General features: G+C 42.0%; 1 protein-coding gene across 3 annotated transcripts in view; it reads right to left on the reverse strand.

Annotated features, from left to right (window-relative positions):
- The window catches only part of C6H1orf21 (chromosome 6 C1orf21 homolog), a 461,362-nt gene that overhangs the window by 228,575 nt on the left and 217,955 nt on the right, over positions 1-14,832 (reverse strand). For 2 of the 3 annotated variants that reach the window (XM_030206620.1, XM_030206618.1), the window contains exon 2: positions 10,399-10,556. In XM_030206620.1, the coding sequence (XP_030062480.1) occupies positions 10,399-10,492 (94 nt within the window). In that variant the 5' untranslated portion in view covers positions 10,493-10,556. Of the gene's footprint in view, positions 1-10,398; positions 10,557-10,742; positions 10,869-14,832 lie in introns of those variants that run through there. The other variant, XM_030206619.1, reaches the window with a different exon arrangement.

The following is a 14,832-nucleotide window of genomic DNA, read 5'->3' on the forward strand; positions in this document are numbered from 1 at the left end:
TCCATGATGTGTATAAAAAGAGAAATTATTATAAATGGGCAAAACAAACTTGCCTTCCACTAATAATTTTTACTTAGATCATACATAGGTTTCTTATAAGTTTTCAAAATTTATGGAGCTCTTTTTTATTGTTTGTATAAGGCGTAGCCAATTAAAGTGTTGATTTTTACGTAAGTTATAGTTTTGCAAAAGTTCTTCAAAAGAGATATGGTTAGAGCAAAGTTCTTTCAAAGACGAAATACCATGAGAATGCCAAAGGGGCCAAAATGTAATTGAGTGATCAATTTAAAATTTGGGATTATACCAAAATGACATATTAAAGGAGTTCCAATACACAATTTTTAGGCATTTGTCTAATAACAGTAAGACTTAATAAGTGTCTAATACTAGCTTACAATCTATGACCTTGGGAAGTATTAAACTAGTTAGGAGTAAATGTAAAGTAAGTGTAGACAACATTTCCCTTTCAAGTTGCAACCATATAAATTCTTGCGACGCATCTGATGTTAACCAATATACGCCATATCAAAGTAGTGTGATAAGAACAGAAATCAGGAAAATTAGCTTTAGGTGTTTTCATGACCATCCTTGGAGGCTTGTTTTACCAAAGGAATTAAGACAGTGTATTTGTAAAATTCTTTAGAGCAGTGTCCAGGTATCATCATCAATAAATAATTAATCTGTGAGGTTAGTACCACTTTGACTGTATCTAGCCTGTCCCACCAACACAGATTAAAGGGTGACTATTTTGTGGAAGCTTCATTAATGATGGTCAAAATCTTTTTAGTATCAATGCAAACAGTTTGTTCTAAATCTTCAACAAGCCATATTCCTATGTATTTTAATTGGGGACCATTTAAAGTTGTGTGCTCCAATATTATGTGGTGTAGTATATTGATTCAATGGCACGATTTCAAAATTTTCCCAGTTTATTTTGTATACTGAGAAAGTGGAGAAATTACTTACCGTAATCATCAAGGGGACCTTTTACTAAGGTGCGGATTTTGGGAATGTGCAGATCCACTTTCAGCGCACCTTTAAAAAAGGCCTTTTTAAAATTTTTGCCGAACATGGCCATGTGGCAAAATCAAAATTGCCACGCGTCCATTTTGGGTCTGCGACCTTACTGCCAGCCATTGACCTAACAGTAAAGTTTCACGCGGCAAACGGGCGGTGATGACCTACGCACGTCAAACGTCACTTGGAGTGCGTATCGGCTGCGCACCATAAATGAAATTACTGCAACAGCCACATGGTAACCGGGCGGTAACTCCATTTTGGCCTGCATTGGGTGCGTGTAGACTCTTACGCGGCTTAGTAAAGGGCCCCCAAGTGTTTGAAGGATAATTCTGGCTAGGGTAGGAACAGAAGGAGATCATCTGCATAAGCAGCAACTTTTATCTTAGTATTAGTACTGCCTATATAGTGGAATTCTACCTAATTGCCAATCGTAGCAGTTCCAAAGCCAGATTAAAGAGTAGTGGGGAGAGAGTAGAACCCTGCCTCGTGCTTCTTTTAAGATGTATTGGGTTACTATGGAACGATGTAAGTCTAAGTGCTTTGAAAATGAGCCCCATAGTCTGAAATCCAAAAATATTTTGTAATACTAAGTTCCATTATGTATTAGAGCAGCGCTAAAAGTGGCATGCTGAAAATAAACTTATGAGACTTTTAAGTACGCTCAAGTACAAGTTTAGCAGTCTCAGTACAAAATACAGTATTTTCCTGGTTGTTATCAATAATGCAGAAACAAATGATGAGATGATTAATAAACTCTTGCTAGTAACATATGATGAAGCCAGCTACACAGAACAGAGGATTGCATTCATATTGATAAAGTTGTTCTAATCAGTTTCAAACAAATACAAGTACAAATCTATTATCTTTGAAAGTGGATAAAGATAACATGAGGTAGCGATACTTCTCAAATGTCTGCAGAAGCAGCCTTGAAGAGGGCTCAATAAATACAACAACAGCATAAAACCAATGATACTATGAAATACTATCTGCAGAGTGAAGATTATTATTGATATGGAGATACGTCACTCAAACTGTTGAGGTTTACCCTTGATCAAAAAATTCTTCTCAGGGCTCCACCGAATGTGTAATCAAAGTCAACAGTACATCCTCACAATTAAGATTCCAGAAATTTCCAAATGTTCAGTATCGCTGCATCATCTGGCTAGAAGTTCCAGATTTTCACCAAGTTTGTGATTTTTTTCAAGGGGTTTCATGCAGGTAGAAAGTAGAGATTGTGAACAAAGGTCAGAAATGACTTTTAAGATGAATTGTTAACGTCTGAAGTCACAAAATGCTGAGAAAACAAAGTCCAGTGATTCAGAGTTAAGTAGCATCTAAACCCACTAGCAAGGTTTTTATATAGAAATGTAATCCAGGTTTTTATTTAGCAACCACATAAGAGCCAGAAGTCAGAGTCATATAGGGATAGATTCTATGAGCCCTATTTACTAAGTAGCGTTATAGGCGTGTTAACATTTTTAACGCACGTTAACCATGTACACGTGTTAACTATGTACATCCCTACAATATCCCTAGAGGTGCCTACATGGTTAGCGTGCACGTTAAGTGTAGGCGTGCTAAAATCTCTAACACACCTTAGTAAATAGGGCCCTATGGCACCCGGTCAAAAGAAACCAGACAAAAAAGTTCCAAACAAAAAAAGGTTCCCAACATAAAAGTCCCTGACAAAAGGGCCTGATGAAATAGATTTATTTTTGAGTGGTACGAATTTGAAGGGTACAAAGAAGTGGAGGAGCCATAAATTACAGAGAAAGTCCACGGCTTGTCACTTGAAAGTCCTGGCACCTGCCTACAGCTTGACTTCACTATCCACACTTGGTATCTAGTGAGAATCATAAATCTGTTTTGTTGTGGGGTTTTTTTTTGTCATGGTCTGTTTTGGTTTTAGTCTGTTTTGTTGGGGGTTTTTTTGTATGGTCTATTATGTTGGGGTGCCGGGTCCTATATATGGCACTTGAAAACTCCACTCGGAATAAATTTCCGCCTAAGCATATTCTATAAGCGGTGCCTAGATTTAGGCGCAGTATATAGAATATACTTAGCTGATATCCCAATGCTTAGATCTATATGCATCCATTTACACCAAGGAAAACGTGGCATAAATACTGCCACATAGATTTAGACACAGATATGCATATTCTATAACAGTATGTATAAATTTCAGAATGCTCACAAATTTCCCCGCCCATAACCATGTCCCTTTTTGGCTCTGCGCATTAGAATTTAGGCATTAAAGAATACGCTTAGCGAGTTATGTGCGTAAATTGTAATTATTACTAATTAGTGCTTATTATTACTTAGTGTTGTTAAAAACGCCGATTGGCTTGTTAAGCCAAATAAGCTACGTACATTGTTATAGAATACATTTGATTTCGGCGCAGAATGCTAGGCGCAATATACAGAATCTGACGGATACTGTGAACATATTGCTAAGTAAATGTAAATGTTTTGGCAGAATAAACATCTACAATCATAATGTTTGCACATTTGCAAACAGAATAGAGAAAGTAAGATGCTAAACATTATCATCTAGAATACGGCATGTTAGGCTTATCTAAGAAATCTTGCAATTTTTCAGGATCTACATATGAACTAGTTTTGTTATTATAAATCACTAGCATTCTGGCTGGGTATAATAATCCAAATTTTGCACCCATATCTTTAAGGTCAGATCTCCTATTCAGAAAAGACTTCCTTTTTAAAGCTGTTGTTTTAGCAAGATCAGGTACAACCAATATCTTCTTACCTTCAAATAGTAATTGCTTTTTTTATATTTAGCCACTGTTAAAAATCCTTGAAGCACGCTGGTAACGCAGTATTTTTGCCACTACAGGTCTTGGATGTCTATTTCCTGTGAGCAGCCTAGAGGGAACTCTATGTGCTCTCTCTATTTCCAGTGCAGGATCAAAGGGAAAGAAATGCAATCATACCATTCCCCTCAGACAATTCTGCTAAACCCAGGATTCTGATGTTACTTCTGTTCCTATTTGAAAGATCTTCCAGGTTCAGTTGTACATTTTTTGATCTCGGTTTCATTTTTCTTATAAAGCTGAATGCTGGATTCCAGGTTGGCAGCTCTCTATTCCAGATCTTCAATTTTGTGCTGAGAAATATTTAGCATTGAACTAAGGTTCTCCAGTTCTTTCTGCATACCTCTGGTGAGCTCTGTGTTTTAAGCATGTCCTTAAATGTTTGTATCTCCATAAGGCCTGGATCTTGAACTTTCGATTTGTCCTTTTCAGCCATTCTGTCAGGGGGGTCAGAGGTGTAGTTTTTTGTCTTTTTAGTCCAGAAGAAACAGAATAGCGCGATCAGACTTAGAATTCTTGGACTCCAATGATAGAAAAGCAGGGATATTATTTATTGGTAAGTTTGGTGAAAAAAATCCAGCAATTTTCTAGCAAAATAGTCTCTGTTCGGAGGTGCTCTCTCACCATGCTTCTGTCCGGGTCAAGCTCTCTAGCTCCTCCCGGTAAAATGAACTTTAGAAAAACCTTCATTGGGGTCGTTCTATAAAGGGGTGCCAATATTTAGGCACATAGGGCTAGATTCTATTTATCATACTTAAAAAAAAAAAAAAAAAAAGAAAAATTGGTGCTGAAAAAAAAAGCCGAGGCATATTCTATAAAGTATGGATACATTTAGGAATACCTTTTCGTATATGCCTAAATCTCTGCATGGTTTATAGAATACACTTAGTACCTAGTCAAGGGCAGTTACACCAAGTAAAATGGTGTAAATGCTGACGCCGAAGTTAGGCGCGGACTGGGTGCATTCTAGGATAACGCGCATAGAATTTAGACAAGCCCATGACCTGCTCAATCCACACCTGTGGCCACATCGCCTTTTCAACAATGTGACATAGAATTTACGTGCATAACATTACAGAATACGTTTAGACAGTTGTGTGCATAAATTCTAATTAATGCCAATTAATGTCAATAATTGCTTAATTGGCAATTATCGGTGCTGACTGGCTTTAAGCTGTGCACGTATATCCAGAATAACACTGGATTTGCACATTCAACTTAAGTCGTGCTATATAGAATCCGGGGGATAGAGGGTACCTACTAGAAGCCTATTCTACAAAGGAAAGTAGATCTCCACTTTCCTGTACAAAATACTAGTGTGTAACCATGTATGTACATGCACAGGCAGCGAGACTTGAGCACTTCTATGGCCACAGAGCTGGTGTAAATGTGAGCACCTCTAGGTTCCTGAGATACATGAGTATCTTACAGTAGTTGTGTCTGTGTGCCTAAGAACACCCAAGCACTACTCAGGCTCCACCTATGAGGACACCCACTGTCAAACTACATGCTATCATAGATATGCACATACCTACAGAATAGCGTGTAGCCAGAACGTTGGCATATATAGAAATGCTTGCACATAAATGCGTACCTATGCCCCCGAATTCTAAAAAAAATTGAACTCGCAAATTTGGGTGCGTGCCAAATTTGCATGTGCAATTTAATTACACAACGAACCAATGAGTGCCAATAATTGGCTTTTTAACAAGCAATTATTGGCACTAATTATTAGAACTTACGCACCTAAATTTTACATGCAGACCCAAAAAGGGGGTGCGGAAATGAGAGGGTCAGGGGCATTTCAGAGCGAATCAGGGGGTGGTGGTTTTGAGTTACACCCACAATTATAGAATATGTGGGCTCCACGTGTACATTTAGGCATTGGCATTTGCATCACTTTTTCGTTGGTACAAATGGAGGTGCCTAAATTTACACGACCCCTGGGCATAAGTGCTATTCCATAAACCACGCCTAACTTTAAGCGCGGTTTATAGAAAAACGCTTTTTCGACGCCATATATAGAATTTAGCATAAGGTGTCTTTACAGAACTGCTCTGATCATGTGCAGGTTGTGTGTGTGTGTGTGTGTATATATATATATATATATATATATATATATATATATATACACATATACACACACACCAAATGTGAAGCAAAGTACGATGTTCAATTACTATATATACTTGAATATGTAGATAATTTTCCCTCCAAAAATGGGGGGAAATTGTTAACTTGACTATGATCCAAGTGGGTTTCTATTTAAGTGCACAGTAACTCACGCCCCCCCCCCCCCCCCGATGATGAGCTTCCCCAATCACCCTACCCACGGGAAGACCTCGGAGAAGGCAGAAGCTGGCGGGCCTTGAACTTTGTACAGATGCTCAAGGCCCTGCACCAGCTCAGCATACAGCTTTTTAAAATCAGTGTTAGCTGGATGCAGGAACTACAATGCCAGTAACCATGAAGGGTGGGGGATGGAGGAAGAAATTCTGCTGGTGGGGGGTGGAGAGATGCTCAAATATAAACCGAGATCCCCATTTTTTGACCCAACAATGACAGTTTATATTCAAGTATATACAGTATATGTACGGGATTGTTCTAGGAAGGATGGTGTTGAGGTGATCATGACTGCTGAGTTTAATTATCAAAATGCAGGGGACTGAGGAGTCTAGTGGAAGGGAAGGGTCCACAGGCAGAAGCACTGTCTAGGTCACCAAATAGCCCAACACTAGCCTTGAACTCATTATACAAATAAAGCCTGCCTTTCAGTTCCTCTTAGTCTAAGAGGCATATTTTCAAAGCACTCAGACTTACAAAATTACATAGGAACCTACAGAACTTTGTAAGTCTAAATGCTTTGAAAATGAGCCTCTATACAGTAACCAATGGAACTCTGTAAGTCTAAATGTTGGAAAATAAGACCCTGAGTCAGTTGCTTTTTCTTCAAGGACTGGTTGGGAAGGTAGAAATGGTAATGAGGGAAAATGACTTCCAGCTAAAGTAGCCCCCCCCCCAGGGCACCCAGTCCTAAGCCTAGTACAATGCTGCTGCCACCCAGGAAACAGTGCAGGGCGGCCTAGGATCCTGGGGGAGCTCCCTTACCTTCAAAATGTACTCTCTGGTACACAAGAACAAACATTCCAAGAGCAACACTCTGGGCTTCTTCGTTATCCTTAACTGAACTTAATTTCAGAATTTATATGGCATGTTTCCAGTTGATAACACACACAGGCCCTTATTTTAGAAGCCTTGGGCCTGATTTAAACATGTAAATACCAGCATTTCAATGTGTATCTTGAATAAACATTGAAAACCCAATTTTATATAGCTGGGTGTGGTTTGGGTAGGCCTTGGGCAGAACCAAAAACTACATGTATATTTCCCACTTCAGAAGGAGAATATACATTTATGATTACAGTGCTCAACGCTGGGATTTAAAGCTGCACCCGAGTATGTGTAGGTTTTGTAAAAGTGATCGTTTTGGGCAATGCTTGACAGGATGGATATAGGGAGGTCTCCCCCTTAATCTCCCCAGTGTTTTTCCTCCTCAGAAATGAAAGTGCGTAACGATTGTGGTCGCCGTACTTAATTAGGGGCCTTCAGGCCTGTAGGTTTCCAAAGCAGCAGAAATAAGCATCTAAGAGTCGGCATTTACACGTTTATGTTCATGTTAAGTTGCGTGGGTTAGACATATAAGCTGCTGAGTTACCTCCGTTAATGCTTCAGATGTTGACAAATGTAAAATGATTGCTTCCATTGCAACATACAGTACATGCATGGGCATTCCTGCAGTCATTTTAGAAAAAGCTCTACACTGGAATATCCCAACTTGGATGTCTCAATTCTGCTTTTCATGTTTTATCGAAAATAAAGCTGACAATGTGAACAAAAAAAATCACAATATAATAAAACCCATAGCATAAAATATGCATTTCTATGATACAAACAGTAATGCAATTAACTGTGTATAAACTGAGGGTAATCCCAGACGCCACTCTTCTTTCCCATTACTGACAGAAAACGGTTTTCCAGACCATACTCAGAAGTGAAGAAAGGTTGTATTTAGAGAAGGATTTCCCCAAGAGCTTTTATAGTGATGTCGCAATCTGCCCCCAATGCCCCTCTCCAGGCAGAAAAATCCAGACTGCGGCCAAAATCTGTCCCAAATAGGGCAGGGCAGGGAACAGCGTCTGCAACTCAAGGGCTAAGAGGGGAAGGAGGGTGAGGGAACTATCTACATTATAACCAAGGCTAATTTTTTTTGCCATGTCAAAAACCAAGAATCACTTGGAACCTGCATTCATTTCCACACTCTGCAGGAGGAAGGGGAGATGGAGGCTGCTGTCAGGCCTTATCTTGTACCTTTCCCACTACCCAAAGCTTATTTCAGTTTTACCCAATGCGTACAGCATAGACTATTACAAAGAGCCGTATGGAGTTCAGTGCATGGAGTATTGAGAGCTAGATAGGGTATTTTGCATGGAGTATAAACAGCTAGATGGGGTAGCCAGATATGGTATCTATATAAAGCAGGGAGCATAAAGAACCAGAAGAGATACTTTGCATGGAGTACTGGGAGCTAAATCGGGTATTTTTCATGGATTATTAACATCTGCATGGGGTATTCTGCGGCGGGAATAAAGAGCTGGACAGGGTACTTTGCATGTAATATAACAAACTGGATGGGGTACTTTGCATGGAGTATTGAGAGCTGGATGGGGTATTCTGACTTGAGTACTGAAAGCTGGATGAGGTACTTTGCACGGAGTATTGAGAGCTGGATGGGGTATTCTGAATTGAGTACTGACAGCTGGATGAGGTACTTTGCATGGAGTATTGAGAGCTGGATGGGGTATTCTGAACTGAGTACTGAGAGCTGGATGGGGTATTCTGAACTGAGTACTGAGAGCTGGATGAGGTACTTTGCATGGAGTATTGACAGCTGGATGGGGTATTCTGAATTGAGTAGAGAGCTGGAGGAGGTACTTTGCATGGAGTAGAGAGTTGGATGGGGTACTTTGCATGGAGTATTGAGAGCTGGATGGGGTATTCTGACTTGAGTACTGAAAGCTGGATGGGGTACTTTGCATGGAGTATTGAGAGCTGGATGGGGTATTCTGAACTGAGTACTGAGAGCTGGATGAGGTACTTTGCATGGAGTATTGACAGCTGGATGGGGTATTCTGAATTGAGTAGAGAGCTGGAGGAGGTACTTTGCATGGAGTATTGAGAGTTGGATGGGGTACTTTGCATGGAGTATTGAGAGCTGGATGGGGTATTCTGACGAGTACTGAGAGCTGGATGAGGTACTTTGCATGGAGTATTCTGAATAGAGTACTGAGAGTTGGATGAGGTACTCTGCATGGAGTATTGAGAGCTGGATGGGGTATTCTGAATTGAGTAGAGAGCTGGATGAGGTACTTTGCATGGAGTATTGAGAGCTGGATGGGGTATTCTGAATTGAGTACTGAGACCTGGATGCGGTACTTTGCATGGAGTATTCTGAATTGAGTACTGAGAGCTGGATGATGTACTTTGCATGGAGTATTGAGAGCTGGATGGGGTATTCTGAATGGAGTAGAGACCTGGATGAGGTACTTTGCATGGAGTATTGAGAGCTGGATGGAGTATTCTGAATTGAGTACTGAGAGCTGGATGAGGTACTTTGCATGGAGTATTCTGAATTGAGTACTGAGAGCTGGATGAGGTACTTTGCATGGAGTATTGAGAGCTGGATGGGGTATTTTTTCATGAATTATTAAGAGTCGCATGGGGCATTTTGCATGGAGTATTAAGAGCTGGATGGAGTATTCTGCATAGGGAATAGAGTTTGCCAGGGCACTTTGCATATTCTGCAGGGAGCACGAGAGCTGGATAGGGTATTTTGCAAGAAGCATAAAGAGCCTGATGGAGAATTTTGCAAAGCGCTTGATCGAGCATTTTGTGTGGAGGCTAATCAGTTTGTTGGAGTATTTAGCAGCAGTATAAAGAGCTTAATGCACTATTTTGCATGGAATATTGAGAGCTGAATAGGTTACTTTATATGCACTATAATGAGCTGGATGGGGTATTTTACAGCAAGCTTCATGGTATATTTTGCATGATGTATGGAGAGCTGGAGTATTCTGCCTGGAGGATTGAAAACTGGATAGGGCAGTTTGCATGGCTAGATGGGGTATTCTGCACGAATTATAAGGAGCTGGATGGAGTATTCTGCAAGCAGTATTGAGAGCTGGATAAAGTATTTTTTGCAAAGAGTATAAGGAGCTGAATGGGGCAGAACCAGATGGTGTATATCTAGTGCACAAAATATAAAATAAAGAGCTATATGAGGTAGAATGCATAGAGCAGAGAAAGCTTGCTGATGTCTTTTGTATGAAGTACAGACAGCTGGGCTGTGTATCTATAATGCAAACAGTATAATGAGCTGGTTTCTGTATTCCGCACACGTCCCTGTATCCTGACTTTTGCCTTAGAGCACCAGTGAGCAGCGCCGCTGCCCTCCCCTTCCCCCTCCCGGGATCCCCGGTCAAGGACTCACCGCCGAAGGCGTCCCCGTTCTGGTAGTTCTTGCCCCGCTGCGCCTCCTCGTCGTTCGGCACCGTGGACACCTGCTTGGCCGAAGCGCAGCCCATCGCTTCAGGCGCTCAGCTCCCGACTGCTAAACATCTCCACCGCTGTCGCTGCTCCGCCGTCCGCCTGCAGGGAGAGAGAGACGTACACGTAGCCAATATGCCCGTTGCTGAAGCCCATACCGGAGGAGGGAGGTTGCGGAGCGCCCGGGCGTGCACCACATACACAAGCACACACGGGGAAATCAGCTCAGCTTTCACTCAAAGGGCGCACGGATATGGTTGGGGGGGAGGGGAATATACGTATATTTACAGGGCATGGATAGTCTCCTCTGTCCTAAAATTGCTGCTGCGGCGGGAGGAGGTACAGCATGAAAATGCAGCCTGAGAGGCTGAGGATGGGCGGCTAATGGGTTGGGGGTCAAAAAGCCATGCCAAACTTTCCCCAGTCCGCCTATTGCTGGAGCTCTGTTTTCACTGCACGCCCCCTGCAGGCTGAGCTGCATATCTCTGTATACACACCCCATTGTGACCTAGCTGTATGGTCTACGGGGCCTGTGACTGCAGCTCGGACAGGCTGACTTTGTCCTGGCTTGGGAATCGGGACCATTTTTGTACCCAGAGACTTGCACTTTTCTCCACCAAAGGCAAAAACTACAAGTCCATAGTTACACAGAATGACACAAAGTCAAGACTGGTCCAGCTGTAGGAAGTAACTTTTCAAAATGATTAGTGGTACTAAATTCAACACAAGTGAATAATTTCGGGTCACAATAAAGGGAATTTGGTCACTAGTCAGCAGCATCAGGTCAGCAAATGCCCGTTTCCTTTCTTAATTAAGTAGTTTCAGCCTTTTAAAATTAAAACTCTGTCATTTTTCTTAAAGCTAAAATCCTGCTCCCTGACTTGCTAGGCTTAGTTAGAAGACAGTCCCACTCGTTGCTCACTGGTGACAACCCACTGGCCATACTTGGCTGCATGTGTAGCGAATTCCACAGGGAACCACTGCATGGTTGTCATGCAAGGATGTTAATGAAAGGGTTGGAATATACAATAGTAACATAGTAGATGATGGCAGAAAAGACCTGCATGGTCCATCCAGTCTGCCTAAAGATAAACTCATATGTGCTACTTTTTGGCCATACCTTACCTTGATTTATATCTGCCATTTTCAGGGCACAGCCTGTGGAAGTCTTGCCTAGCACTAGCCCCGCCTCCCAACCACCCAATCTCAGCTAAGCTTCTGAGGACATGGCAAGTGATAAAATGATTTTTGGGGGGGGGGGGGGGGGGAAATAAAAGGGGCAGAAATGTCCGGTGATCATGAGCCAATAAAGACTGTTAATAAATACCAATAAATAAAAAAAGGAACAAAGAGGGAATCATCAGGCTAAATATGCAATATAAAAAGGTCTGAAATTGAACCAAGTTACAGGTCCCACCCAAAAATTACTTTGTGTAGCACTAGAATATTTGCTCTAATGCATTTTATTTATGCTCTACTGTTCAGATTTTGCCCCTATTTTCCTCTCCCAATCTGCCCAGCAATTTCATCAGAGGCAGCTCAGATCCCTCTTGCTAGTTCAAGGCCAGGAGGAAGACTTCCTCCAAAGCCAACATCTTCAGTGGCTTCTTCTTGGCAGGAGAGAGTCCTAGCTGCCAGAAATCTGGCTCCCACTCCAGCTCTATGGGAAGTTGGCCAAGGCACAAAGTCCCTGAAAAGGGGGGGAGGAGAGCAGATAATAAAACACGTGTGAGCTTGCAATGGATAAAAAAAACAACAACCAGGGAAACATGCAACTCTGTTTCTGAGATCCTGGATAAGAAGGGGCTAGCAGAGACAGCAAAACTTGGGGATCAGAGAGGAGGGGGTAGAGGAAAAGAGGAGGTGGAGTCAGGATGAAAGCAAAAGGGCACTAATTCCACCGACTGGCGTAGGCATTTTAGCATCTAATTACTGTTCTGAGTGAAATGCACCTGCCCAGTCATGATTTGAGATCAGAAGGTACACAACCTCTTTCTATTCCAGCTTTGAGAATACATTTTGAAGAAACTAGAAATAAAAAAGCCTTTTCGATTGTGGATCCTTTAATGTGGAACCAACTCCCTCTGCAGCTGAGAGTGATGACAGAGTCATCTAAGTTTAGGAAAATGTTCAAGGGATACTTATTTATGAAAGCATATAATTAGGGACTGTAGAGGTTGAGGCTCAGGGACCAAAGGCAGCAGACACTGGTTATGTGTAAAGTGTATTAAGGAGTTTATGATGTTATTGTTTATGTACTGATTTGTTTTTAACCTTTTTATGTGATTGTATTTTATGATTATGTATGTTCAATACGTGATCCGCTTAGACTTTAAACAGAATATATATTTATACTTGGTGGGGGTATCAAGGAGAAAGGACTGTTGTTGGTTTTTGGGGGAAAGTTCTGTTGTTTCACTGCGGCTTCTGTGATGCTAAGTATCATATGTCCTTTAAAGATGGGACCGGGTATAAGGGGAGTGGGGGAGGGGGGGGAAACAATAATAACTGTTGTTAAATGAAGATGGTACATTTGTTCTATAGTACTGTCAGTTAATGGTAAAGAATATACGCACCTGAAGAAATTTATGTTCAGGGACAGATTGTGGTTTAAGGGAGGGTTGAAAAACACGTTGATAAAAGGCTTTAATTGGAGTGCAAAGAGAACATGTTCAGTTTTGATTCTAAATGTATTAATATTATTGACTGTTTTCTTTGAAGTGATGTCAATAAAAATGTTAAAACATACTTGGAATGGCCTCCCGAGGGAGGTGGTGAAGATGAAAACGGTAACGGAATTCAGAAAAGTGTAGGATAAACACAAAGGAATCCTGTTCAGAAGAAATGGATCCTCAGAAGCTTAGCAGAGATTGGGTGGCAGCACTGGTGGTTAGGAGGCAGGGCTAGTGCTGGGCAGACTTATACGGTCTGTGCCCTGAACAGTGGCGTACCAAGGGGGGAGCGGTGGGGGTGGTCCGCCCCGGGTGCACGCCGCTGGGGGGGCTGCCACGCGCCGGTCAGCATCGTTCGTTTCCATGCTCCCTCTGCCCTGGAACAGGAAGTAACCTGTTCCGGGGCAGAGGGAGCATGGAAACGAACGACGCTGACCAGCGCGCGGCACCCCCCCCCCCAGCGGCGTGCACCTGGGGGGGTTCTTTCGCAGGGGTGGGGGTCGCACTGCACGAGGGGGCGATCCGCCCCGGGTGTCAGCGCCCCTAGGAACGCCACTGGCCCTGAAAATGGCAGATACAAATCAAGAATAACTATGGGGATACAAATCAAGGTCAGGTATACATATAAAGTAGCACATATGAGTTTATCTTGTTGGGCAGACTGGATGGACCATACAGGTCTTTTTCTGCCGTCACTTACTATGTTACTATGATAGTCATAAACCACCTGCGTGTTGTGTTCAAGCCCCAAGAACCCTACCATAGCAAATTTAAAACAGATTTTACACTATACAGCCTTTTTCTGGTGAAGAGAGGCACTGTACAAACCTGAGATTGCTCTCAAAAGGTTACTTTTAAATGAAAGAGAATACAAGTGAGTACATAGAAATATCTATAGGGCACTTCCAGACACAACTTTCAGTGACTGCACCTGAGTAACAGCAAAGCACGGTCAACCACTGTCCCTACAGCGATACTCAGTGGCTAGCTCAGCACTGTATAGATTCATGCCCTGTTCCCAGTCACAAGAGAACACTATACCATTTCACAGTGGAGTCCCTCTCTACCATCCCAAGAGAAAGAAAGAAAGAAAGATCTATGAGCACTAGACGTATATTTACATAGCCTGCTAAAGGAATCCCACCAAAAGGATCCTACACTTCATCATTTTTGACAAGCATTACCCTTGCAGACTTTTGGTCCGACAACAAGATTCTACAAATTCCACATCTCAAGGCCCATGCAGTATTCTGTTTCCATACCTACATGAGTTGCTGGTTAGAGCACTGTGGAGCTCATTTTCAAAAGTGAAAAATGTCCAAAAAGTGGCCTAAATCTGCGGCATATGGACATTTTTCTCACAAAAACGTCCAAATTGGTATTTTCAAAACCAATTTTTAGATGTTTTTCTACGAAGTCCGTCCAAAGTGCATTCAAATCACAAGGTAGTATATGTCAGGGGTGTGTTAAGGGTGGGAGGGATCCGGGTGTTCCTAACACTTGGACGTTTTTCAGCCACAATGGAACAAAACAAAAACGTCCAGGACTAAAGCTAAGATGTTTTGGGCTAGACCTGTTTTTATTACGAATAAGGCACAAAAAGGTGCCCTAAATGACCACTGGAGGGAATCAGGGATGACCTTCCCTTATGCCCCCAGTGGTCACTAACCCCCTCCAAAAATGTAATTAAAAACGTTACTTGCCAG

This window comes from Microcaecilia unicolor, chromosome 6, assembly GCF_901765095.1.
Source record: "Microcaecilia unicolor chromosome 6, aMicUni1.1, whole genome shotgun sequence".
NCBI lineage: Eukaryota > Metazoa > Chordata > Amphibia > Gymnophiona > Siphonopidae > Microcaecilia > Microcaecilia unicolor.